Source organism: Tiliqua scincoides, chromosome 2, assembly GCF_035046505.1.
Source record: "Tiliqua scincoides isolate rTilSci1 chromosome 2, rTilSci1.hap2, whole genome shotgun sequence".
NCBI classification, from domain to species: Eukaryota; Metazoa; Chordata; class Lepidosauria; order Squamata; family Scincidae; genus Tiliqua; species Tiliqua scincoides.
Genome location: NC_089822.1, coordinates 9,918,217 through 9,943,754, shown reverse-complemented (window position 1 = coordinate 9,943,754; position 25,538 = coordinate 9,918,217). Strand labels below are relative to the sequence as shown.

The 25,538-nt window shown below is 45.2% G+C and overlaps 1 protein-coding gene across 1 annotated transcript in view; it reads right to left on the bottom strand.

The window, feature by feature from the left end:
• The window catches only part of DCC (DCC netrin 1 receptor), a 634,807-nt gene that overhangs the window by 68,488 nt on the left and 540,781 nt on the right, over positions 1-25,538 (bottom strand). The window contains exon 22 of the mRNA XM_066618048.1: positions 10,286-10,351. Within this exon, the coding sequence (XP_066474145.1) occupies positions 10,286-10,351 (66 nt within the window). The remainder of the gene's footprint in view (positions 1-10,285; positions 10,352-25,538) is intronic.

Sequence of the window (25,538 nt, the reverse complement as noted above, 5' to 3'; positions counted from 1 at the left end):
AGTGTAGCTACATTGCTCAAAGTCAAATTGGAAGACTCTCAAAAGCATGGCAGATACAGAATATGTCAGACATAGATATAAGAGCAACTATGTACTAACTTGAAACTTTAGGCAGACTATCTGTGAGCCTGGTGAGTACATTTCACTGGAGTAAGCAAAGGAGCTCACTTTCAAGTAAATATATCAACAACGGCAGCCTTAATTTATCAGGTTGGCCTTAAAGGAGAGGTGCTGACAGCAGAGGTTGAAATGCCTATGACTCTTTCTTCAGAGTGCTGGCTGAGAAACACAAATCCAAAAGCTCCCTTCAGCAAACAGTGCTCTACATCCTGGTCAGAATATCTAACTTCAAAGGAGAAAGACATGCACTAATTATGTTGTGATCCATTGTTGAAAAGAATGTTTACAGTAAATCCAGTAAAGGAGGTCAGGATTTAAAGAATCCTGTTCACATAGCATTTCTCTGCCAACATATGAAGTTGCCATCTATTGCGCCAAACAACTGAGGGCCCAATCCTATTCTATTTTCCAGGGCCAGTGCAGCTGTGCTGGTGGGGCGTGCACTGCATCCTTTGGTGGGGAGACTCCTCAATGGGAACATTGCTTCCCTTATGTCGGGGTTGCTTTGCAGCTGCACCAGCACTGGAAAGTTGGATAGGATTGGGCCCTGTCCCCGGAAGGTCAATTTTGCTCATTGACTTCCTGGGATTGGAAGACATAGACTGCAATCTGTCTACTTAGACGTTCCAGTTGTGTTCAAAGGGGGCTTATTCCCAGGAAAGTGTGTATAGGATTGCAGCCCTTATCTCATGAATACTAAAAGGAAAAGTCACCTTCCAGTGAATCTTCTCACTCAAAAATGGTTGCCCAAACCAGCCAGTGCTTCTTAATTTTTACAGTCTGGATTCCAGTGAAATATTCATGCATTAAGGGCGCAATCTTAACCAACTTTCCAGCACTGGCATAGCTGTGCCAGTGGGGCATGTGCTGCATCCTGCAGTTGGGGGGCAGTTATCAAGGACTCCTCAAGTAGCGCAATGTTTGTTCCCTTACTTCAGAGTTGCATTGCCCTTAGGTCAATGCTGGAAACTTGGTTAGGATTGCAGCCTTAATTAGTTTTGCATTTTTTAAAAAGATTTTTTTTTTTTGCAAGAAATCCAAAAGCAATATGGACAAGAGATACTGTATAGCAATACAGATGTAGGAGTCAATGTTGTAAACAGAAAATAACAGAAAATCACATGGGGAAGTGAATTACACATTTAGCATATTATAAAAGATCTATGTTCAAACCCATGTGTCTCATATGCAGAGGATCTCATATGCAGAGGATACGTATTACAGTCTTAGGAAATTCACTTTCTTGTGTTATTGTGTGCAGTGGCTACTTAGACTTTTGCCCCAAGCCAGTTGAGACCATATGTATCCAGAAGCAGTGAATGAATCCTTAACCAGATGGAGAACTTATTGTGAAAACCTATGCTGCAAATGTCATCCAATAGCCAAATCTGTGTGCATGTCAAATAAGACAAAATAGTACTGTTCAAGAGGGAGAGGGGGAACAGATTTAGGGTCCAATCCTATCCAACTTTCTAGCAGCGGTGCAGCTGCAATGCAGCCCCAAGGTAAAGGAACACATGTTCCCATACCTTGAGGAGGCCTCAGTGACTGCCTCCCCACTGCAGGATGCAGTGCACGCCCCATTGGTACAATTGCACCAGCAATGGAAAATTGGATAGGATTGGGCCCTTAGTCCACCTCCCCTGCTCCTATCCACCAAACAGCCAATCAATATAAGTGCAAATTATTTTACAGGCTTGGCTGTTGCACTCGTGTGCAGTTGGATCAAGGTCATACCTCAAAACGCCATTATGAAAATTGTTATTAGCATAACATATTAGTGGAAGAAAATTCATCTCCCTCCATCCCTTGTATTTCTTAAAAACAGGGAAAATACCAGGGATGACTCTGACTCAAGTTGCAAAAACATGTTTTTTTGTGTGCGTCCTACGCACTCAAGTCACACGTGTTTTTGAAACCACAAGTGACTCTTATGTCTTTTCTCATAAATGAGTCGACACTTGTTCATTCATTTATTCACTCGAGTCTATCGCACACCAACCCTGTCTGCTGTGTGTCTCTGTGTACTTGCTTCAAAGCAGCATGAGCAACAGGCTTGGTGAGAGGAGGGTGGATTGGATCCAGGAGGCGGTGGCAGGGGGAGGAGAGGAGGGAGGGAGGCTTCACAAGGCCAGGGGGGAGAACCAGAAAAAGGTGGGGGCAGCCAGGACACAGGGAGTTCTCTTGTCCATCTCGGAAGGGGCGGATGATCAATTGGCCAAATGGAATGGTCTTTTTTAAAAAAAACTTTGTCTGGACAAGGGATGGGAGAAGGAGAAGCCCAATGGACAGGGGTTGCATAGGAAAGGGGGCTGAGGAGGTGGGCAAAGCAGGGAGGAAGAGGAATTTTCTTGTGATAGAAAAGGAGGAAGGAAGCCCCACTGAGCACAATGCAGGGCATGGACAGAGTGGATAGGGAGATGCTCTTTACACTCTCACATAATACCAGAACCAGGGGACATCCACTAAAATTGAGTGTTGGGCGGGTTAGGACAGACAAAAGAAAATATTTCTTTACTCAGCGTGTGGTCGGTCTGTGGAACTCCTTGCCACAGGATGTGGTGATGGCGTCTAGCCTAGACGCCTTTAAAAGGGGATTGGACAAGTTTCTGGAGGAAAAATCCATTATGGGGTACAAGCCATGATGTGTATGCGCAACCTCCTGATTTTAGAAATGGGCTATGTCAGATGCAAGGGAGGGCACCAGGATGAGTTCTCTTGTTATCTGGTGTGCTCCCTGGGGCATTTGGTGGGCCGCTGTGAGATACAGGAAGCTGGACTAGATGGGCCTATGGCCTGATCCAGTGGGGCTGTTCTTATGTTCTTATGTTCTTACAATGGGACTCTTGGGTTGCAAAGGATTGGGTTGTAAGCCTTCCAGCTCCTGAGGGAGACCCTCCCGCTCTCCTGCCACTTCTGTCCCCTCATGCTACCCATCCTGTCCTGCCTTGCTGAGCTTGGACACCTCCCTGTAGGTCCATCCATGCTCCTTCTGAAGGTGGAATCAGAACTGGTGATGTGAACAGGGGCGGGTAGTCTCTGGGGTCCATATGGAACCGACTGCTTTCTGCACTGCTGCATTCACTTGAATAACAGTGGAGCAAGTTTTCAGTTCATATCAATGAAATTGAAAAGGGTGGTTGAAGGGATGGGCTTCAGCACATCACTGACAGCAGATGCGATGGGAACATCAGGGCAGTGTGAATGAGAAATCTGACACACACCCCAACCTCACCTCCATTTTTTCCACTGAACAGCACCTGACTCACAGCTTCACTCGCTTTTTGAAAAGACTGACTTGAGTCATAGCAGCTCAAAAATGGCACCAGACAAGTTGCAAAGGCTGCCCATTTACATTTGACTGCAACTTGAGTTGGGGGTGGAGACATTGAACTTGACTTGAGTATGGAGAGGGAGGTGGCTCAGGTACATCCCTGGAAAATACTGCATTGTTTATTGTGCAAGTTACGAAGAGATTTAAGAAATGTGTCCTTTTTGAAATTTTAGCTCCAGATGATGATCAATTCTGGGCAGCTTACTTTTTCTTAAAAAAGAAGTAAACATAAAACCCTATAATAATTTTTAATCCATTAAAATAAGAACAAAATTCAGCAAAAGTTTTCACGAAACAGCCTGAAATAGAAGTGGTGAAAAGTAAAAACTCCTATTAAAAAAAATCAAGGACTTAGAATCATGACTTCCTCCCTAACAAAGCAATCATCTGTCCTTGGAAGACGAATCATCCTTGGAAACTAGAGAGACTGTTGCTTCATTGCACCCAAAGGAACAGGAGTGTTTGTCTGTAAAATTACAACAGTGTGAAAGAACAATGCTACTTTATCATATTTTAGTGTTGCTGGCCACATTGAGTTAATTTAAAGATAAGGTGGGCTATAAAGAGATAAGAAGAAACGCACAGGCCCGAACAAGAGATTATAGATGCATCAGGGCTGCTGCGGCTGGCCCAGTCATGAAGCGACATGCCGCAGCTTGCATCAGGGTGGATGGTAGGAGGAGTAATGGATTAAAGGTGCCCTTCACCCTAAAATTGCTGCCGCCTCCTTTCAGCCCACCCCAGATGCAAGCCACATCAATCCACCCCGTTCGCTAATTACAAGTGGGAATTGGATAATAATTCCCTTCCCTCGCCACACTTTATTCTTGCACAGGCTTTAAAGGAAAAGTGTCCCTTTAAATGTTGCATGAGAACGGAGCACTTTGCTACCCCCTGCCCTTGTTCCATACTTGCACCGTGTTTAAAGGGATACAGAGCACAGTGAGTAGGTAAGGGGCTTCCTCCCTCACAATTCCATGTTATTGGGGCAGTACAGCAGGAAATGTAAGATAGCAGCAATCAGGGCTGGGCAAGTAGAAGGGAGGGGGAAGCACCAAGGAGGAAGGAACAGGTGTTTTGGAGCCTACCCCCTTCACTTGACAGGAGTGCGCCCCTCCCACTCTGTGTTAGTTCTAATTGGCTTTTATGGAGGCAGTGCAGTCTGAAAACTCAGACCACACCACTTCCTCGTATCAAATACAAAAGCACCAATCAGGCACCAATCAGGTACCAATCAGAGGATGAAGCGAACACCTTGGAGTGGCTGCATCAGTGCTGGTGGCAGGGGATAGGATTGGGGCTGAAGTCACCACTCTCCTTTCTTGCTAAGCAATGCCATAATCATTTGGTGGGGATGGAAGAAGAAAATTGGAAGGGGAGTGAATCCGGTCTTATTGCTTGCCTTACCTGCCTTCAAACAGGTAATTTTCACCAGTAATGTATTGGGAATGTTGCATGAAGACTTCCAGCAACAGGAACTGCAAGCAAATCAATCTTTTTCTCCCCTCCCCTTTTGGGGGTGGGTGGGTAATTCCTCATGCAGTTAAGTGTGTGTGTGTGTGTATATATATATATATATATATATATATATATATATATATATATATGAAGGAGCCTCACCCTATGTTCCTTGCACTTATGGCTCTAACAGGATCAAGGCATTTTTGGGCAACAGGTCCCCCCACAGACTGGCCACCATGTCCCACATTTTCTCCATGCCGCATAAAACCATCATGGATGTGCAGAAAACCACATAGTGCTATTATAGCCCAAATGGAAAGTCACAGCACACTGAGATGCTACCACATCATTGTAATTTCTAGTTGTCGTCACACAGAGAATCAATGTGAAATGGCTGCTAATTACCTCTTATGATTCCCCAGTAACTACATACTGATTTTGGGTATTAGGAAGAGGTGTTTTCCACAATGGTTGGGTCTCCATCTAAAAGAGTGAAACACAGAATTTTCTGTGTTTAAAAACTGCATAAAATGTTAGCTATGATCCTATCGTCTACCAGAGCAACACTGCTCCAAATCACCCCTATTGCTTGCTATTTTTCCACAGGTTTATATCTATGCTGCAAGCATGAATTATCCCAATCCAAAGAACTCAATGTGACTAGTGTGATTTAGACTGCCGTTCCCTCTGGATGGTCATTCAATCTCACACAACTGGTTTATAGCTAATGAGGTTGCAAAGCACTTCTGATCTTTGCTCCACCTGGCTCTGCAAAGACCTCCTAACAAACTGTAGTCTTTCACAGGTTCTGCTTTCAACCCATGAGGCTTTTTTATATAGTACAGCTTTTGTTTTTCCCCTCTGCTCACCATTCCCTGAAAACAGAAAGACAGAGACACCTTTGATTATTTTCCTTTCTTTTTCCGATGGGGAAATAATGTGCACATTCTGAATCCTGGGAAACAAACTCAGGAGCCCTTGATTTCACCTAAACTTTAATGCATACAGGGAGGTTTTACTGCTAATGATGCAAGCCAAAAGCAATAGTTGATGCCCTTTGTCTGCCAAGGATCTGATAAAGAAAATGCTCAAGTACCAAACAATGTAGAGACCTAATTAAACAACCTTGATTTACTGATATCATCTCTTACTCTCCTGCCTAATGTTCAAAAGAGAGGTCATTTATCTACTAGGGTTTGTTTTTTTTAAAGACAAACTTGAGAAGTTTTTCTTCATTTTGCATGTTGAAAAATGTCTGTTTGACTCAGATATATGCCTTATACTAATTCTGTCTTTTAAACAGATTGACTTTATATAATATTCAGGTGCTCATTTCTCCTTATACATTCATAGTTTTAAAAATACTAAATTTGAATTAGGTATGATTTGAAAAAGTAGAGAGGTTGGATAGTGAGTCTCAAACAATGCTGACAATGATCAAATGCTGCTAATCCTCTATAACCTGGTGGGGGGGGGAGGGGTGGTTTTCTTCCATATCTTGCCATAACAGGTAACTTAATTAAAATTACATTTCCCACCAGGAGATTTAAAATACAAACTGGAAACCAATATCAACATATGCAGTTTATGTCTTATTTGAATGATCTGAAAATCATGTGATGGGCTTCTAGTATCAGTTTTGGGCATGATCCATCAGGAAAGTCTTCTCTGCAAACCTTACTGAAATGAAAGAGGCTTGCACAAGAAGGGATTCTGTTCCATGCAACAGAGATGAGGTTCCCATAGATTCTGCTCATCCACATAATATGAAAATATGGGTGGGGGAGGAAGGCTTCATCATCAGAGGAAGAACTGTTTCATCATCAACAGTTTGTACTTCAGACAAGCAAACAGAAACACATTTTCCTTTACGGGGCATCTTTTTTGCCACTGAAGACCACAGAAAAAGCACTGCCCCAATCCAAAACTGTGTACATTGAATCTCACACGAGAAAGAGTTTCATACTCATCTTCAGGGGAGCTCCATGAACACAAACGGAGAAGTGCTTCAGAAATCATCTAATGGGCAATTCGAATAAGCCATTGAGGAGGTGGGAATTCTGTGTGAGCAGCAGTACGACTACTAAGGCTTTACCTGATCTGAACAGCATCACAAACTCCCAGAAGGATCAACTCAATAATCTGGGTAAATAATATTCCCAGTTCCAGGGCTGCCTTTGGATGCTCAGGTGGTGTTGGTAGCTAGGAATGTCTTTTGCCTGCTTCAGCTGCTTGTACCAGCTGCGGCCTTTCCGGAAGAAAGGAATGCCCTGATCCATGCCTTTCCCATGCCCTGATCAGGTCCCAATCGGATGATGTGCAATGTTGTGCACTTCAAGAGCATTTGGTGCAAAATGCAGTGGTGCAGCTATTGGTAGGGACCCACTCACTAGGAACATGCTTTCCTAATGTGTATGTATGGGTTTAAAAGTTCTATTTGTTGAGTGCTGTCCGTTTTTAAATGTTCACTGTACTTGGTTGCTGGGTTGATACCAAAGGACAGCAGCAATTGAATAAAAGAAGGTGGAGCTTCTGACTTCAGAGAATGTCAATACAGGTTTGGAAAAGAAAGGGCACAAAATAGGATCTGCTTTTCAATGCAACGCAATTTCCTGGCTCTGCAGTTTATATCTGTTAAATCTACAGTACGTATAATGACTGCTCAGTCGTGGTTAGAAACTGCCAAGGGATAATTAATTTTTCTCAATTATCTATTCCATTTCCCTCTTTAATCTCCTGTACCTTCGTCTCTCTTAGAGACGCTTCTGCTCCAGTGATTCCAGTGACACCCTCACATGGCTGCGCCCTGCGCATCTCTTGTGGGCTTCCGCCTACTAATACCTTGTCAGTGTCAGCTGTTTTTCTAGCTCGTATACCAGGTCCAAACAGTTTGAAAGCTGGATTCAAGCTCCTTGTAACCTCACCTGCACACCTTCCTTAAAAGCATTTTCACAAACTACCTGACCCTGTGAGCCACTATAATGGTAAAACAAGCAATTTTCTCAGAGAGCTGTGTCGACAAAATGGTCCAGTCAGAAGCTCTGTGGAGAGCTGAGCTGAAAGTTGCCAAAGGCACTTGCTTGGTTCATACTTGGAAGGGGGAGTTGTTAAAGGTTTCATAAAACCACACAGTGGTGTTGCTAATGCGGGCACTGCTCAGGGCAGAATTCACTCCCACAACATGCCACACCCCCGTCCTTTACTCACTCAGAGTGATGCGTAGCCGTGGGGATGTGTTGAGGTTATTGCACACACTATCAAATTGCTTCCATTGTGGCCATTTGTGGCCATTCAGAGCCTGGGGGAGCAGGAGCCACTTGCAAGACATGGGTCTCTGCTCGGCAGGGGCACAGGTGCATCACCCAGGGCAGACCACCTCCCACTTTCTACACTGCTGAAACCACATCATCCCCACTCCTCTTTTTTGTTGTTGCAGCCGTCTCCTTGAGCTGGGGATCACACCGGCAGGGAGGAGGTTACCTGTCCATTCTTTTTCCTCTCTGGACAGGAAGCATTGCTTCCTACTTCTGTCCCCATACCGATTTAGCTTAAAGACAGGCCCCAACAAAGTGACAGCAGCAGAATTAGAAACCAAGGCTTCCCACGCGGAAAGGCAGAAGAAGGGAAAGATCCTTCTTTAAAAACCCACAGCGGCTGGAACAAGGAGAATGAACAAGCTGTTGATAAGTGAGTTGAAAGCTCTGCCCACAGGCCTGGCCTGATAATCAGGAGCAGTGAGGATATCCAGGATTTCACACAAGCACAGCAGCATAAACCGTACAGTGCCATCGTAGGATTTTGTGTCTCTGCATCATGCAAATTTCCCTATAGAACTGGGCAGAACAGGATGTGATTGGTTTGGAGATTACCTAGAAGCACCCCAAAGGCATTTTGAAAACCCAAAGTCAAGACTCTGCCATCTCAAGCCAACCCCGTGTACTTAGTTGTCAGTACTTAGAAATTATACTCAAATCACAAGATGGAAAAAGGATATAAAGCTGCAACCCTAAGCTTGCTTACTGGCATGCAAATAGTACCAAGATCAACAGGAGCTACTTAGGGACAATATGTTCAGGAGAGAAAACTTAATAAAAATACAAGTATAACCTAATTATCCATGGATTTTTCACCCGAAGTTTCATCTCAATGCAATGAGAAGGGCCCTTTAAATCAAAGGAAAATAGCCTTGTTAATGGGGGAAGGGCAGCCAGTAGACAATCCATCACTCATTCTCTCTCCAGGCACTTAGAACAGCTTCACTCCAAGGCAGGCGACCCCTCCCTTTCTCCTCAGCATGGGAAAGAATGCAAGTAATTATCACCTCCTCCATTCTTTCCTATGCTGGGCTCCCGGGGAAGGGAGGGGTCACTGCCTCAGAGTGAAGCCTTTCTAAGCGCCTGGAGAGAGACTGATTGCCTCTGTGTGCATTACAAAAGGTCGGCAAGGCTGTTTTTAAATTGCTGAGCAAAAGGACATTGTTTTTTAAATGGATTTGCTTTAGGGTGCAATCCAAACCTGTGCTGGAGCAGGCAAGCCAGGAGGCTTTCACTGCATCCAAGGCAGGTTCGTTGGATGCAGCAGCTCAGCCATGGGCAAGGGGAAGCTCTTCCCCTTACCTGTGGGTAAGGGCCGCGCGCCCCTATGGGTCTCCTCGGACCTGCGCCACCTCTGGAGGTGGCGCAAGTCCAAGGAGAGCAGAGCAGCACGAAGTTGCTCTGCTCTTCCAGGGGATCGGGGTTGGGATCCGGCATAACAGCTGGGTCCCAGCCCTGCCTCTGGCTTCCCGCGCACCAACCCCTGGGGCAGCCCTCCCCCTGCCCTCCCCCATCCAGAAATGCCCTCTCCTGCCCCCTCCCCATGCCCCCCATGCTTACCTTTGCGGCTTGTGTCGGCGCGGGAGCTGCCGCAGAGGCTTCTGCCTGCCTCCGCGCATCAGCACAAATGTGCTTTACGGCACGTTTACAATCCTCCAGGGCCTCCTATGCCAGCATAACTGCTGGTTAGGATTGCGCCCTTAATGCAATTTTTGCCATCCATGTGAGTTCTGGGAACGTGACCCCTCACGCATACTGAGACTCAACCTGTATACTATTATTTATCTGTAAGAAGTGGATCGTGTAGGATATAGTCTGACATACGAACTAGGCCGCCCCATACGTAGCCCTCTCCTGCCACCGAAATGGAGTTTCCCCCTTCTGTTTACTCCCATTTTTTTCTGGTGCCACCGCTACCCAAGGGCCCCACAGAAAGGCGAGAAGGACAACTGGGGAAGCCAGGCAATAAGGGATGGGGAAATAAAGAAATAACCAGCAAAACCATTTTGAATATTAGAAGCTAATTTGGAGTAAAAGGAATTGAGTCCATATTTACCGTTAAGGCTGCTTCTATCGATCAAGTTTGTGTCAACTGGCCAGTAAGCCCCATCTCCATGACGACCTGTGGGAAGGAAAATGGAACAAGTTGAGAAGAAAATTGAAGATGTAACGAACCAAGCCAAGCAGGATGCTTAGAGAGTGTGACATTTAAGCCATCAGAGTGTTCAACAGGAGGCTGCTGTACATTTCCATGAAAAGATAAAAGGGGACATTCTAAACCAAGATCTTTGCGCAGTGTAACTCTTCCGCCTCCCAGACATTCTTTTTACTTTTCCATATTCCTAGTCCAAAGCAACAAACTTGGTGAACCTGTGATATCAGTCAGGATATTCTCTCCCAAAAGATTATGGATCTGACAGGACAGCTGTTCCTGCTTCTGTGATGGGCAGACTGCCCGTTCACATTTCAGCGGTTCATGCTCCTGAACATCATTTTTGACATTTATTTTGAGTGCAAGTAAATGGTATTGTTCTGCCAGTTGAACAGCATGTCTAATTTAGCATCTAGATGTTTAGGGCAGTGGCATAGCTACAGGGGGTGCAAAGCACTAAGTTTTGCAGGGAACCTCATCGCAGCGTGCAAGCGGTCCCTCCCCCTGCCCTTTGGAGCCATTCCAGGCCGTGGGAGCAAAATGGAGGCGTATGCTGGAAAACCCAATATGGAGCTTCTCCAGTCTATGCAGCCAAAATAGCTGGCGTAAACTGGATGAGACCCCTTGCGACCCTTGCGCAAGGATGAAAGTCCCCTTCCCTCGAGGAAGCTTCTTGCAGCCCTGGCAGGGTCGCTGGATACAGTGGTTGCCATTTTGGCACAGCTGCCACCACTGCAAGAATTGGGCTGTAAGTGGCTTTATCCGCCTTCAGTTTAGACCTTGGGACTTTTTATCTACTGCTTAAAGTAGGCCTGCCAGTAAAACTAGTTGCAGACTATGGCTGCACAACTTTAGAGGCTTCTTGGCTTGCTGTTCTATGGGGGTTTATAGCTGGTGGAGGATTACAGCATACAGGACCTGTACGTTGAACCATCATCTCAGCCTTTTCTCTGTCAACACTTTCACTCAGAAATAGAGTCCAGAAGAATGTCTGCACACCAGGAAACTCCTGCCTGCGAGATTCTCGGCAACACAGATGACATTTTGCCTCTCGTGCTAGACAATTAATTGTTTCAATGTGAGCTTGTTCTCGGTGTACTGATTCCGCTTGCAAACCACCTTGATTCCTTTCTTATGGGAAGCAAAAGTGAATGACATATACTGTATTTCTAAATAAATAAATAAAGTAAATATAATCATAGTTTATCTTAATAAAGATAAAAAGCCACCCTTCTCTACAAGTAACCCTAACCAGCACAATCATAATTAGACATTACAGATTCAGTAAAATGATACAAAGCTACCCAGTCTTTGCCAGTAGCAGAATATTCCAGTTGTTCACCTATAAAGATAGACTGTAGAGCAGCGTAACTTGAAGCTGAGTAGCGTAACATGAGATGATTCAAATCATATTTCAAATCATATTTCTCTTAATGACTTGACAGAAAATAAATTACTCAAAGGAAGAATTCTTGATATCGAACAACAAGAGCTGTTCAGTGCCGCCAGAACCACATGTTCTCCACTCCATCTTCATATTCCAGTCAGTTTTGGGAAATCGGCCTCCTTCTTTTACCACCTGGTATGCCCACAGGCCCGGAGAGCTTTCACACTTGCAAGGTGTAACGCTCTTCCATCAGCCTTGTTAACGGGCAGGTTCAGCGGTATCCCCTACTCAGAGAGGAAATGCAAGTGTGGTAGGAATTGTGTTGAGACTTTAATGCATACCTTTTTTTACTGCCTGCTACATGATGCATCACGCAAGAAATATCTAGGTCCATTGTTAGCTAGGATGCAGGGCTGGGAGGATTCAACCATGCTTCAGTCTCTCCTTTCCACGCCTGATTCTGAGACTCTGGATAATGTAGCTTCCTTTTTTTCTGGGGTAATAGCCAGGCAGAGCCCTGGGACTCTGGGCAGCGACTGATGTTTATGCTTATGTTGTGTTGTGTTGTCTTTGTATATTCCTGTTTTGTTTTGTTCTTTCTCTGTATTTTATGCCAATAAAGGTCTTACTGAAACTGAAACTACTCAGCAGGAGTGATACAGAACTGCTCTCCCTCATTTAAACACACACAAAAATTAGCCTCTAGCTATTTTTGGCCAGCCTCAATACGAAGAAATATTCTCAAAACAGGTGAGTTTTAGATGAATTGTAACTGACTTGTTTCTAACCTAAGCACAAGGAATACCCATCAACTGACATTCTTACATCCACTTTTGCTTTTTCTTCTTCTTTAATTTTATTTTTTGTGATGAGGTCTTAGAGCCAGAGTAATGACTTGTTAAGTAAGGGGACAATGATTGAGATGCATGCTTATGTATGCTTCTATGCAAATAATCTCTGTTGGGGTTTAGTGGGGCTTAATTCCAAGTAACAATGCTGAGATCAGCTCTGCACATGACCACATCTCATCATCTGATCATAACAAGGCCACATCACAGAATCACAACACTTGATGTGATTTGAAAGAAAAACAACACAGTGCCCAAAGAGCCTCAACATTAATGCCAATGTAGTCTATAGGGTGCCACCGGCAAAAAACAGATGCAATGCAAAAGATGCTTGCAGAGGAAGGGCCAAATCCTACTCAATTTTCCAGTGCTGGTGAAGCTGTGCCAATCTGGAGTGCACTGCATCCTGTGGTGGAAGGACAGTCACAGAGGCCTCCTCAAGGTATGAGAACATTTGTTCCCTTATCTCAGGGCTGCATTGCGGCTGCACTGGTGCTGGAAAGTTGGATAGGATTGGGCCCGAAGTCATTTGACTTCTACAAAGGAATAGACCCCTCTAAAATCATTAACTTGGTATTTTCCCCTCTTGTGCCAGACAAGTGGGCAGAAATCTCCACTGAGAGCATACACAGCAGCTCAGCTCAGAATCTTAAAATATCAAGAAAACTTTAAATTTTCATGAACTGCAATAGGGCTGCCTCTCAACAGACACAGAGCTGGCAGAACTGCCCATGTTTCAGTGAAAGTACACATTATGAAAGTCATTCAGGAGAGGCCTGGTAACAGCACGGACTTCCTCTGGGGAGACCTGACATATGCTGTGTGAATTATGGTGTTAACTTGATGAGTTCTTACATTGCACGGAAGAGGCGCCTACAGTTCAGGTACATGCAAAATGAGTCCTCTGTACTGCTTTGCCTATCAATGTGTGGAGTGCTTCGGTATGAAAGGCACAATTAGAAATATAAGGTCATTATCATCACGGGAGCTTTCATCATAATCAACTTCTCAATCAAGATAATTGCACAGCCATTGGCATTTGATCCTCGGAAAGAAGCATAGTTGCACAACGGTGAGGTGCAATCATGTGAAATAGAAAAGTGAATTGGCGATTTCATAGCCACAGTCCAAATGTGGGGCATTTATGTGCGAGTGCATTGGTTGCATCAAGTCCTTGAAAAGCGTTCACATTTATGAATTTTGAAGGAAAGCTGGAACTAGGGATGGGAAGATCTTTTATATTTAATTTATATTCTATCCAGCACGATTCTTTTAAATTCACCGTACACTCTCCTCCATTAAAAATCCCTGATGTCCTAATATACTGCAAAGTACACATTTAAATACTCATTTTCCCATAAAGATATGATCCTCTGGAGAGTGGGAAAGGGCTAGAATGATCCATTGCATTGCATTGCAGATTTTGGCTACAGAATAGTTTGGTAACATCCGAAGGTAGAATGTTTGAAAACCATAACTTGATTCCACAAAAGTGACATTGCTCTTATTAGCTTACCTGATCCTCTCCCCATTTCCAGCCAATTCACTCTGGCACAACCATGGATTTTTGTTCTGGTTTCTGCTTTTGCAGAATTCAGTAAAAAAAATTCCTAATGGTCACTACCTTATTAAAAAAGGGTTATTTTCACCACTGATTATGCAAGACAACAATGAAATGAATGAGTGAATATATGACTCAGGGCTCAATCCTATTGGGTCACGGTACCACTGGAACTTTCAGTCCTGTGGTGCAGGAAGTTTTATGGATGTTGCAAAAGATGACAGACCACAGAGCATGGCTGGACCACTACCACAAGTGGTGAGCAGCTGCAGCTGTGTACCAGTGGACCGTCAAGGAGCACCAGCACTGGAAAGTCAGAGAGGGCAGGCAGGAGGTGGGGGAAATGGGGCACAAAGGGGGAGGATTGGGATAGAGACCAGAGCAGGGAGGGGCAGATTGAGGCCAGGATGGGGACAGTACAAATGACAGTGGCATCGCTGGTATCTTATCTCCCTTCCAGGCCTCAATCTGCCTCCCCAGATTCACTTAGACTTGCATTAGCAGAATCGCTGGTGCAGGTCTGAGTAGACTCATTCAGGCAGCAAAGGCTTACCCCAGGGAAGGGAAGATATGTTCCCTTACCCAGAGGAGACCTCTGGGACAGCCACTCCCTTAGGATGCAGTGCACATTATGGTGGCATGGCTGCATAGATGCGGGGTGGGATTTAGTTAAGATTGGGCAGTCAATTGTTTTCATTTTAATCTTCTGATACCATCTACAATGAAACCAGACAGACCTTGTCTGTAGTATGTATTTCCAGTGTTTTCAAACAGAAATCCTCCTTGGAGAAGGAAAAGATTTCGGTTTTACACACAAAAGCCAAAGGTCTAAGGCAGGGCTTTTCAGACTGGGGCGTCGTGATGCCTCAGCGATCGCTCTCCCCTTCCGCTTTAGCGGAGCGCGATCACTCAACTTTCGCTTTCAAAGCTGCGGAGAGCCCTGCAGAAGGTTACGCAGGGCTCCTCGCACCCCCAGGAGGCTGCAGGAGGCTCGGGTAAGTGGACCCAAGTCCCTGCAGCCCCCTTGAGTGGCGTGATCCTGGGGATTGTGCCGCTGCCTTCCCCCTGCCCCCGCTTCCTCCCCTGCCCCCGCTGCCCCCCCCCCGCAAGAACTTTGTGGCTCAAACTCTCCAAGAGAGTTTGAAAACCGCTGGTCTAAGGTTTTGATTGATGGCCATTCCAACAATGACAGACATATTTCAACAAAACTAAACTTAACCATATCTCACACTAGAGTTATGAAAAAGTAACATTACTCAATTTTTGCTTTGCTTAGAAAAGCAAGCAGAAGCAAATGCAGGCAATGCTCAGTATTTTGAACTTTAATTATAGGGGCAGAAATACAAAGGTAGACTGTGATCACAGAGAAGGGCTAATTTTAAATGAATTGCAGAGCGTTTTAATAAGCTCAGTTTCATAAAACTGTCTAGTGATGCTTCTGAAATTCTCACCATCCAAATTTTCCCCTGGATTCTGTTGTTGCAAATTACATGGTTTTGTTTTCAGTCTGGAGTTTATGCACTCAAATAATCGATTGTTCCATTTTATTTTTGAATTTTATCCAGCTCACTGTATACGCTCATATTTCCCCTACTTTTGCTTCCTTTAATTCTGTGACATATCCCTACGCATTTCTGCAGTGTATGTGTACACTGCTAATGCACTGCCTTAAATCATGCCTAATTGCATGATGATACATGACATGCAAGTTAAGGGATGGTTTAACTCCTATGCTATCTAAGCAGTAAAGATGTTCTACAATATTACCTACTGTGGTCAGTTTGGCTGTACTTGTCATAAGAGGCGACTAAACAGCCACCGGGTAGATGGGGCTCGTCAGCCTGGGAAGGCAGCTCATCTGAGAGAAGGAAAACTCTGATCCCAAACCTCCACTGCCTTGTGGCTACATCCAGTTATGGAAAAGGCTTCAGGAGTCAACCTCGAGGCAAAATCCGGAGCCGGAGTCCCTGAGGCAGTTCATGGCTGAACACAGTCACGTTCTGGCAACTCCTGCGACACCGCTGGAACCAACCATATTGGCCTCTGCCTTTCCATTGGACCATTTCAGCAACGTGGAGAGGGGGGATTTGCTGCATGGGTAACAGCCTATCCTCCATACCTACTTTACCCAGGCTTCGCGCACTGGAGAGGACACTCTGTTCCAGAACCACCATTCAGAGCATGACACCATAGTCTTCCGAGACTGAAGGATGCCAACTCGGTCATGTAACTTAGAAGAAAAGGGATAATTAAGGTGGCCTGAGTTCAATGAGAGTTAGGGCCCCATCCTATTAGACATGTGCTGGTCCATTGCTGGAGTGCATTATCGCAAATGTGCCATAAAGCCAGTTTGCGGCAGTCAGCCCCAGCCCAGTCCTGAAGCAGGCTTAGCATAAGAAGGCTTGACACAAGCTTATGCTGGGTTGGCACCAGTTGGAGGTTAGCCAGCCACCGGCCAGCACTCTGTGCGAAGCATCAGCCAGTGGAGAAGTGAGTGGGGGCATGGGGAAGGTATCCCAGGGCAGGGGAAGATGGGAAAAAGTGTGGCAGCAGGAGGGAGTGGGGCGGGTGTTTCCTGGCCCAACTCGGGGCTGCTTTACTCTGCACAAGCTAAATAGCCAGTGCAGAGTCGAGTAGCCCCATTGCGGGGCTTCTTACCTCCCCCTGAGGAGACTTCAGAAGCTGCTAGTGGGTGCCTGGTGTTCATAAGATGCTGCAGCAGCCATTTTGGCCCCACTGCAGCTTTGCGCGCTGGGCAGCTCAGGATTGGGCTGTCACTCCCATTGGCAATTGTGTGTAGGATTACAGTTGTTGGGTTCAATAGGATTACTCTGAGGTAGTTGTGTACAGGACTGCAACCTCAGTCCGGGATCAGGACCCACAGTTATTCTCAGTTCCCTGATTTCCAAAGGAGGAATGGAACAAACAGAAACAGGAAACTCAATGGGAGGAATGTGTTTGAAGAAAGCATCTCAATTCCCTCCCCTCTCCTGAGATTCCCTCCCACTGCAGTAGGGGAAGGAGACCAGCTAAATAAAAACCAAAGTAAGCAATGTGGTCAGCAGTCAGAACCAAAGCCTCACAGAGTTCAGGGCTTAGAAGAGTTCACATTGCCTTTCTACTCTGAGGTCCACTGATGGCTTCATCACAGCTTTCATTTGGATAAGAAAACTACATAAGAACATAAGAGCAGCGCTGCTGGATCAGGCCATAGGCCCATCTAGTCCAACTTCCTGTATCTCACAGTGGCCCACCAAATACCCCAGGGAGCACACAAGACAACAAGAGACCTGCATCCTAGTGCTCTCCTTTGAATCTGGCATTCTGAGGTAGCCTACTTCTAAACCTTTCAAAGGCATCTACACTAGATCCCATCACCACATCCTGTGGCAAGGAGTTCCACAGACTAACTACACGCTGAGTAAAGAAATATACATAGTAGCCTATCCTTTGTCCTCTAGCAAAGGGCACATCCTTGGTGTCTGAAGGCATTTTTGATCTAATCTACATGGGCAAACACAAAAGGAAAGTCATGCCTTTTCGCAAGGAAAGGGGTGATTAGGTCACTAGTACAGGGTTCCCTTTACAGAGAAAAGGGTTGAACTCAGGCATTAACTCAGGCTATAACTCAGGCATTTGAACATGGATTTTTTTCTGAAAATTGACCAGCATAAATCTGATACTGCATATATTTTCAGTGACAAATGTCAAACTGGCAGACTAGACAGTGTGGATTTTTCAATAAATAGAAGATTCTGGTTGTATATTAACAAATGCAAAGTATTGCTCCAGCCTTACTATGCAGCTGTTCTAGTGCCTGTATGACTTCAGCTAGATGGACCTGTAGTCCAACTCAGCACAAGGCAGCATCAAATGTTCATATTATTATTATTATTATTAACAGTATTTATATACCGCTTTTCAACTAAAAGTTCACAAAGCGGTTTACAGAGAAAAATCAAATAACTAAATGGCTCCCTGTCCCAAAAGGGCTCACAATCTAAAAAGATGCAAAAGAATACCAGCAGACAGCCACCAGAACAGACACTGCTGGGGTGAGATGGGCCAGTTCATATGTGAGATGGGCCAGTTCATATGCATAAGAAGATAAGAACAGCCCCACTGGATCAGGCCCTAGGCCCATCTAGTCCAGCTTCCTGTATCTCACAGTGGCCCACCAAATGCCCCAGGGAGCACACAAGACAACAAGAGACATGCATCCTGGTGCCCTCCCTTGCATCTGGCATTCTGTAGCCCATTTCTAAAATCAGGAGGTTGCACATACCTATTATGGCTTGTAACCCATGATGGACTTTTCCTACAATGCCTGATCTCATAGAGAACTATTCATATTACCTCCCCTGCCACTGCTTGAGGGGTGGAACAACATCCAAATTAGTCTTCTGCGAGATCAGTAATTTGCATGAGCTGGCTGAGCTCACACAAGCGACTTCATCTGTGTGGTGGAAGGAAGGCATGCTACTCCTCTATGCAAAGTATTTGGCGGGATCTGTACAGTTCTGGTTATGTCAGGTCCAAAAGGAGCATCAGGAGTTTTCAGAGCAAGATTACAGTTGTATTCAAGCCCACACATTCTGAATGGTGAACTTTTTAAATTTGATGTTAAAAATATCATATTATGTATTTTAAAGTGGAATGACTTTCTCTATTTTAAAAAAGGGACCCAAACTCTCTTTCCACCATGTCACTTCCTGGAACAGTCTCCGTATCTCTTTTTATCCTGCCACTTCCTTCAGGTCCCTCCTCCAGTGACTTCCTTGTACAGGAAGTGAATACCACTTTTGATGATGCCAAACAGTGGCCATATAGGATGTTGGAAGAGGATCAAAGTTGACAACAGTTAAAGGGTCTTATTGAGAATGAATGGCAGTGGAAGTGGCATGACAGATGGGCAGTTCAATCTTATGCTGCCCGGAGCACGGGGCTGCCACGGTGATGAAAATGGCTGCCACGACATCCTGAGTGCTAACTGGGCAGTGTTGGCTGCAACACAGGAGAAGGGGATCCTCTCCCCCCAGCACTGAGGGCCATGAACGTGCTTTATGGTACTCACCGCGGGCAGAGCATCTCAGCGGTGTGAGCACAGGATTGGGCTCTAAGGCTGCAATTCTCTCCACATTTACCTGGGAGTAAGCCTCTCTGACTAGAATAGAACCTTCTTCTGAAACATGCACAGGATTGGGTTCTAAATCTTGCTCTGGATAAGTGAACATTCAACTTCAGAAGCACATGTAGCGAGACATCTGTTTGCATTGAGAAAAATTCTCACCAGTTCTGCTTTGCTAGATAGTTTTGAAAAGGCAACTGGATGAAGACAAAGAGTTACTTCAAGGCTGCCTTTATCCATATTTACTAATGGACACATGGATAATGAAGGAGAATTATTGGTAGGTGGTATTCACACAGTCATCTCCTGCATCTCCCAACACTTGCTCCAGTTAAAAGCCAATAAGACTGACAGCCAATTAGATTGGATTATCTTCATATCCTGCTGAGTGTTCTCCCTGTAGGAAAGCCTTCCAGTTGCTTAGAAGTAAGGATATTGCCTTTCCAGCTGCTTCTTAAAAAGTGGGAAAAGTTATCTGGGGGGGTAAGGAATGAGTTAATAAATATGCCTCAGTTCTAACAGCCTCATTCTCATTGTCAAGCTCACTGTAGACACTGAAGTCGGGTGGAATTTTGTTGTTTTGTGGGAAGCAACGGCTTTGAAATCCATCTGAATCACTCCCAGTTCTACTGCCGCTATGCTTCCGATTGCAACCCTCTTGCACGCGCCAAAAGCCTGGGGCGAAGAGAAGCATCGGGAAAAGGTAAAGAAGGCAATGCGGCATCCTTCTGCTATCACAGCATGGAGTGCAGTGGCTGTCGGAAAGCTGGCATTAGGCAAGCGATGTAACTTGCAGTTGTTTCCCGACCAGCTGGGAGGAAGCCCTGACAAGCAAGACCTGACAACTTATGGTTTCCAGCCAAACAATATCGAGCAGAGACAGCCCACGCGTCAAAAGAGCCAAGCAGCAACATGCCTGCTGTAATCCAAACTCTCCACAAGTTGAATTACATTTATTTTTTTTAAAAAAGTAAGATAGAAAAAAATTCCAGGGATGACTCCGACTGCCTTACAAACACTATTTCCCGCAAAGCCGAAACAATTAGCACTCTGTTTATTCATGAGATTAAACCAGTCAGGTGTAAAATGGCAGGTGTCCTCTCAGATTCAGGGAAGGTACTGCACTTTGAACTCAATGGGACACAGTCAAAGCGTTTGTGGTGTGCCCTCAGTGACTGTGGGAAAGAATGGTGGAGACAACTGTTTAATTTAAAGTCCAAGGGATATAATTTTGGATTTTGACCTTGAGGAATCAGTGCTTCCTGTCTGTTTGCAAACATGCTTTCTCGCCATTTGAGGGCAGCATTTCCTAGAACCTGAATACAAAGTATTGGAGCCGCGGATACAATATTGGCGCTGTGGCTACAAAGTATTGGAGCTGCGGCTCCCCAGAGAGCTGTAGAAACCAGCTTGGGGAGCCGCGGAATCCTCATGAAAATCCGCCTGCCCTATACAATGTATAGGATTGGAGCCCTAATGGGGAGTCATGGCCAATGACCCAGTAGGTCAAGGGAGCTACCAGTCAAAAAAGTTTGGGAACCACTTAACTATACAGTTCAGTGGGGGGAAGGGAAAATCACAGTGTTTGTTCTGTGGCTGCAGCTTGTTCAGCCTGACAATGTGGACAAGATTCTTGGATGTGCTTGGTCTTCCATGTGTACTCTCAAATCTTGCCTACCCTGTCTGGTAAAAGTGGCCAGAGAAGGATTGGCTAAGGCGGCAGGGAGGATAATTAATCATACTGTGGTTGAGTGGACCACGCCTTAAATTGTCAGTGGTCTGGTCTCTAATGGGAAAAAGCCTTCTCCCCCCTCCTTCCGCGCATCCCATGTTTGAAAGCAATCAGCTAGTCTCAAATTTCCCATTCTAGGGCAAGGTGCTCAGTTGTGTAGTGGTGACCAACTCTAGCAATTTCTGGAGGAAACAATCTGATTTCTTCCATTCCACCTTCAGACTAGGTTATAGGACAGTTAGCACTTTCTTGGTTTTGATAGATGATCCTTGCTGGGATGAGGACAAAAGGAGTGCATCCCTTTTACGTAATTCTGCTAGACCTCTCAAGGGCTGATACTACTGAACACGATATATTTCTGGAACACCTTTCCAGGGTGGAGCTTGGAAGCATTATTTTATGGTGGCTCTAATCTGACCTGGAAAGTGGATTCCAGATGATCAGGTGGGGAGATTCCTGTTTGATACCTTGGCCATTGGTTCATGATATTCCGCAGGATATACTCTGTCCCCCATGCTTTTTAACATCCATATGAAACCACTGAGGGAGGCTATCTTAGGCTTGAGGATTGAGTGTCGCCAAAATGCAGATGGCACCCAACTTTTTCACTCACGGATGACAAATTCCCTCCTCCCCAAAACTCAAGAGCTTCTCTGAGTTTGGCCTGCGTCAGCTGGCTCAATGACTACCCAGTTTCTTGAGGCCTTATCGGTCACTGAGTCAAGAGTTGGGGCTAAGCCCAGGAAAACCAACCCTCCGTACACAGCTACTTTATGCAGTAAGCCACCTGGCTGGGGCATTTCTCTAAGGGAGCAAAGGGTTCTTAGATACTGGAGTGACTCTACCCACCCAGCTTGACCACTGGCTCCTTTATAGGAAAGACTATAAAGGCTTCCTGCTCAGTGTGGGACTTTGCCTGGGTAACAACAGCCTTTCCTGGTTTTGGTTTGTTCTTTATTTCTGGCTCCCAGCTGTGACCTGTCACTTGTTCTCAGCTCCGACACATTTGAGATTTTACTGACCCATTCTAAATATGCAGTGCTATATGTGACTTGGATGAAAAATAGCAAACATTCAAGGGCAGCTCCTGAAATTATTATTATAAAAGAAACATTTCTGACAACAAAACATGTAGTTTTGCTCAGCTCTAATAGTAATATTTTTTCAAACACTCAATCCAAAACAAGTTTCAGATTCTCCACATCTAGTTCTCACTACTAATTTCCTGCTTCTTACTACTTCTTACTACTTACTACTTTACCCCTGGGGGCTGGGGATAAGAATAGGCCCTCAGTTTGGCTGTACTTGTCGTAAGAGGCGACTAAACAGCCAACGGGTAGATGGGACTTGTCAACCTGGGAAGGCAGCTCATCTGAGAGAAGGAAAACTCTGATCCCAAACCTCCACTGCCTTGTGGCTACATCCAGTTATGGAAAAGGCTTCAGGAGTCAACCTCGAGGCAAAATTCGGAGCTGGAGTCCGAGGCAGTTCATGGCTGAACACAGTCACGTTCTGGCAACTCCTGCGACACCGCTGGAACCAACCGTATTGGCCTCTGCCTTTCCATTGGACCATTTCAGCGATGTGGAGAGGGGGGATTTGCTGCATGGGTAACAGCCTATCCTCCATACCTACTTTACCCAGGCTTCGCACACTGGAGAGGACACTCTGTTCCAGAGCCACCATTCAGAGCGTGACACCATAGTCTTCCGAGACTGAAGGATGCCAACAACACTACTGTAGATTTCATTTAAATATATTCTTATTAATCCTCCTACATTTTTCTTAATGAAATTAACTCCTTGTTATGTAATAGCCCTAAAACTGTGTGAAGAGCAATGCTCTTTGGTATAGTTACGTCACCACAAAAATTTCATTATGAAAACAATTGTGTTTTTTTTCTTTTCTTGTTTTTTTTTTAAATGGTACACAGAGTTTTTCCCAAAGTCTCATGAGACATTGGCCACCAGAGAACTACAGCCATTTTATAAAGGTTGTGGCCGCACAAACACAATCAAATGAAGGGGTTTTGTTAGCTGACCTAATATCATTAGATGGTCAGGAAAAAATCTTATCAAATCAAACAAGCAATTGTACGCAGGCAACTATATGTTGAGCATCTTCAGTTTGATACAGGAAGGGTGCAATCCTATCTAGCGCTGAAACAGGCAAGCCAGGAAGCTTGTGCTGTATCCATTGCGAGATAGGGCACCACAGTGGGTCAGCTGAAGGTAAGGGGAAACTTTTCCCCTTACTCCCAGGTAAGCCACTGCAGTCCCTATGGGTCTCCTCGGATTTGCGCCATCTCCTTTGGTGGCACAAGTCTGAGGAGAGCAGAGTAACTTGAAGCTGCTCTGCGCTGCTCAGGAATGGGGATTGGGATCCGGCATAAGAGCAGGGTCCCAATCCCGGCTCCTGCTCTTCACTCCCCCCCCCGGGGCCGCCCACTGCCCGTCCTCCCCCACCCCAGAACACCTCCTTCCTGCCCCTCCTTGCCCACCCCAGAGCCTTGTGTCAGCTGAGCTCAGCTGACACAAGCTTGGTCCCTCTGTTAGCGCGGAGGCTGAAGACAGCCTCCACGCAGTGGCCTAACCGACTCATAAGGAGGGACTTGCGCTGGCCCAAGGGTAGTAGTAATAATAATAATAATAATAATAATAATAATAATAATAATAATAATAATAATAATAATAATAATAAACTTTATTTGTATCCCGCCCTTCTCCCGGAAAGGGACCCAGGGCGGCTTAGAACATGTGAAAACAATTTTAAAAAGCATGATTTAACACAGATAAAAACATATTAAAAACACATTAACAGAGCTACCTCAGGATTGTGCCCAAAGTTGATTACATAAACGTTGAATAAAGTCTTCCTAGAAAGCAAGTTGGTTCAGCCATATTGCTCTTTCTATCCATACTGCAGATTTCAAAAACTGTTGTGGCCTTCAGTAATTGTACCACTTCATACATTACCTGGCCCTTCAAGTGGTAGCAAAGTGCTGTCCCATCCCCCCACTTTCACAGCACAGAAAACATAATAAATGAACTGTGGCCACTATGTGAAGACCTGATCACTTGGAGGTTCCATTGCATTTCCTCTCCGTCACAACAGGAGTAAGGAGAAGGACTGGCATTCATATAGAGAACCCAGCTTAACTGTTATATATCCTGTATAGTCAAGGGAAGGCAGTACACCCCCCCCTCCGGGGGGGGGGGTGATATCAAAAGCTCTGGAGTCCAGAGCAACCTGCCCAGTTGACCTGGTCAGTGACAGCAGACTTTTTCTCTGTGAGCCCAGATTTTCCCATCTCTGCAGCCAGGTGTAGACCTGGCCACCTGGTTGGTCTGGCCTATATCTTTTGCTCTCCAGAAGACCAGGAATACACAATAGAAGGGTGGGATATGGCAGGCTGGGAAGACTGGGAATACCCAGAGCTCCTGAAGGTGAATGCGATCCATGGGGGTGACACCATGAATTACCACACTGGGCGATACCAGCCCTAGCGATGCCATTGATGAAAGCCCCAGTTATGAAAGGGGGGCACTGAGCTTGCCATTCTCAGCAGCATTTTGGCAGGATTTGGTTGAGCTCTGGACTAAGCAAAGCAGGATATCTGTTCTTGATGAGCTATGAATTGCTTTCAAATATTAACTTTCCTCACTACTGCCTTTCATCCTTTTCTTCTCTGCTCATAAGTATATAAGAAGAGTGGATCTTCACAACACTTTATGAAAAATTACCACCGCAGTGTTTCTCTGTGTGTGCTGCATGCATGGATTAAGCATGGGCGGTTTTTGTAAAACTGACCAGTGCTACCAATAAAGAAGCCTCACTTAATGTGTGCAGCATGAGAGAGGCTTTTGTGATAATTCACCTCATTAGGATATGGCTTCTTGGCTCCTACTCCTTTCCCCAAAGAATCAGTCACAAGCTTTCTTAACAGATGATGATGTTGCTTACATGCCAAGCCTGGTTATGCACTTCAGCTTCTTGAAGGGAAAGGTGCATTTCCCAGTACATTTTGCAGCTTGCAAACACATTTTCCACCAACCTGGTCAGTAACTCCTGCCGCTGCAGTTATTTTTCACAGTGTTTGGGATCCCATTTAATTCATTGGATCCCATTTAATTCATTCATGATCCCAATCCTGTCCAACTTTCCACCATCGACGCAGCCGCAATGCAGCCCAGAGGTGAGGCAATAAACATTCCCTTATTGTGAGACTGCCTTTGTGACTGCCTCCCCACCACAGGATGCAGTGCACACCTCATTGGTACAGCTGCACCAGCACTGGAAAATTGGATAGGGTTGGGTCCTAAGTCCCCACAGTGGAAAATGAGTGAGCAAATGAAAGGCTGGAACAATGGAGAAGAAAATTCTTATTACCTGGTGGGGACAAGAGCCTCAGTGGACCCAATGGTGTTACAATCACATCTACAAAGCAATCTAACTTTCATCAAGCTTGGTTATTTGCTTTGCCACATAGAAGAAACAAGAA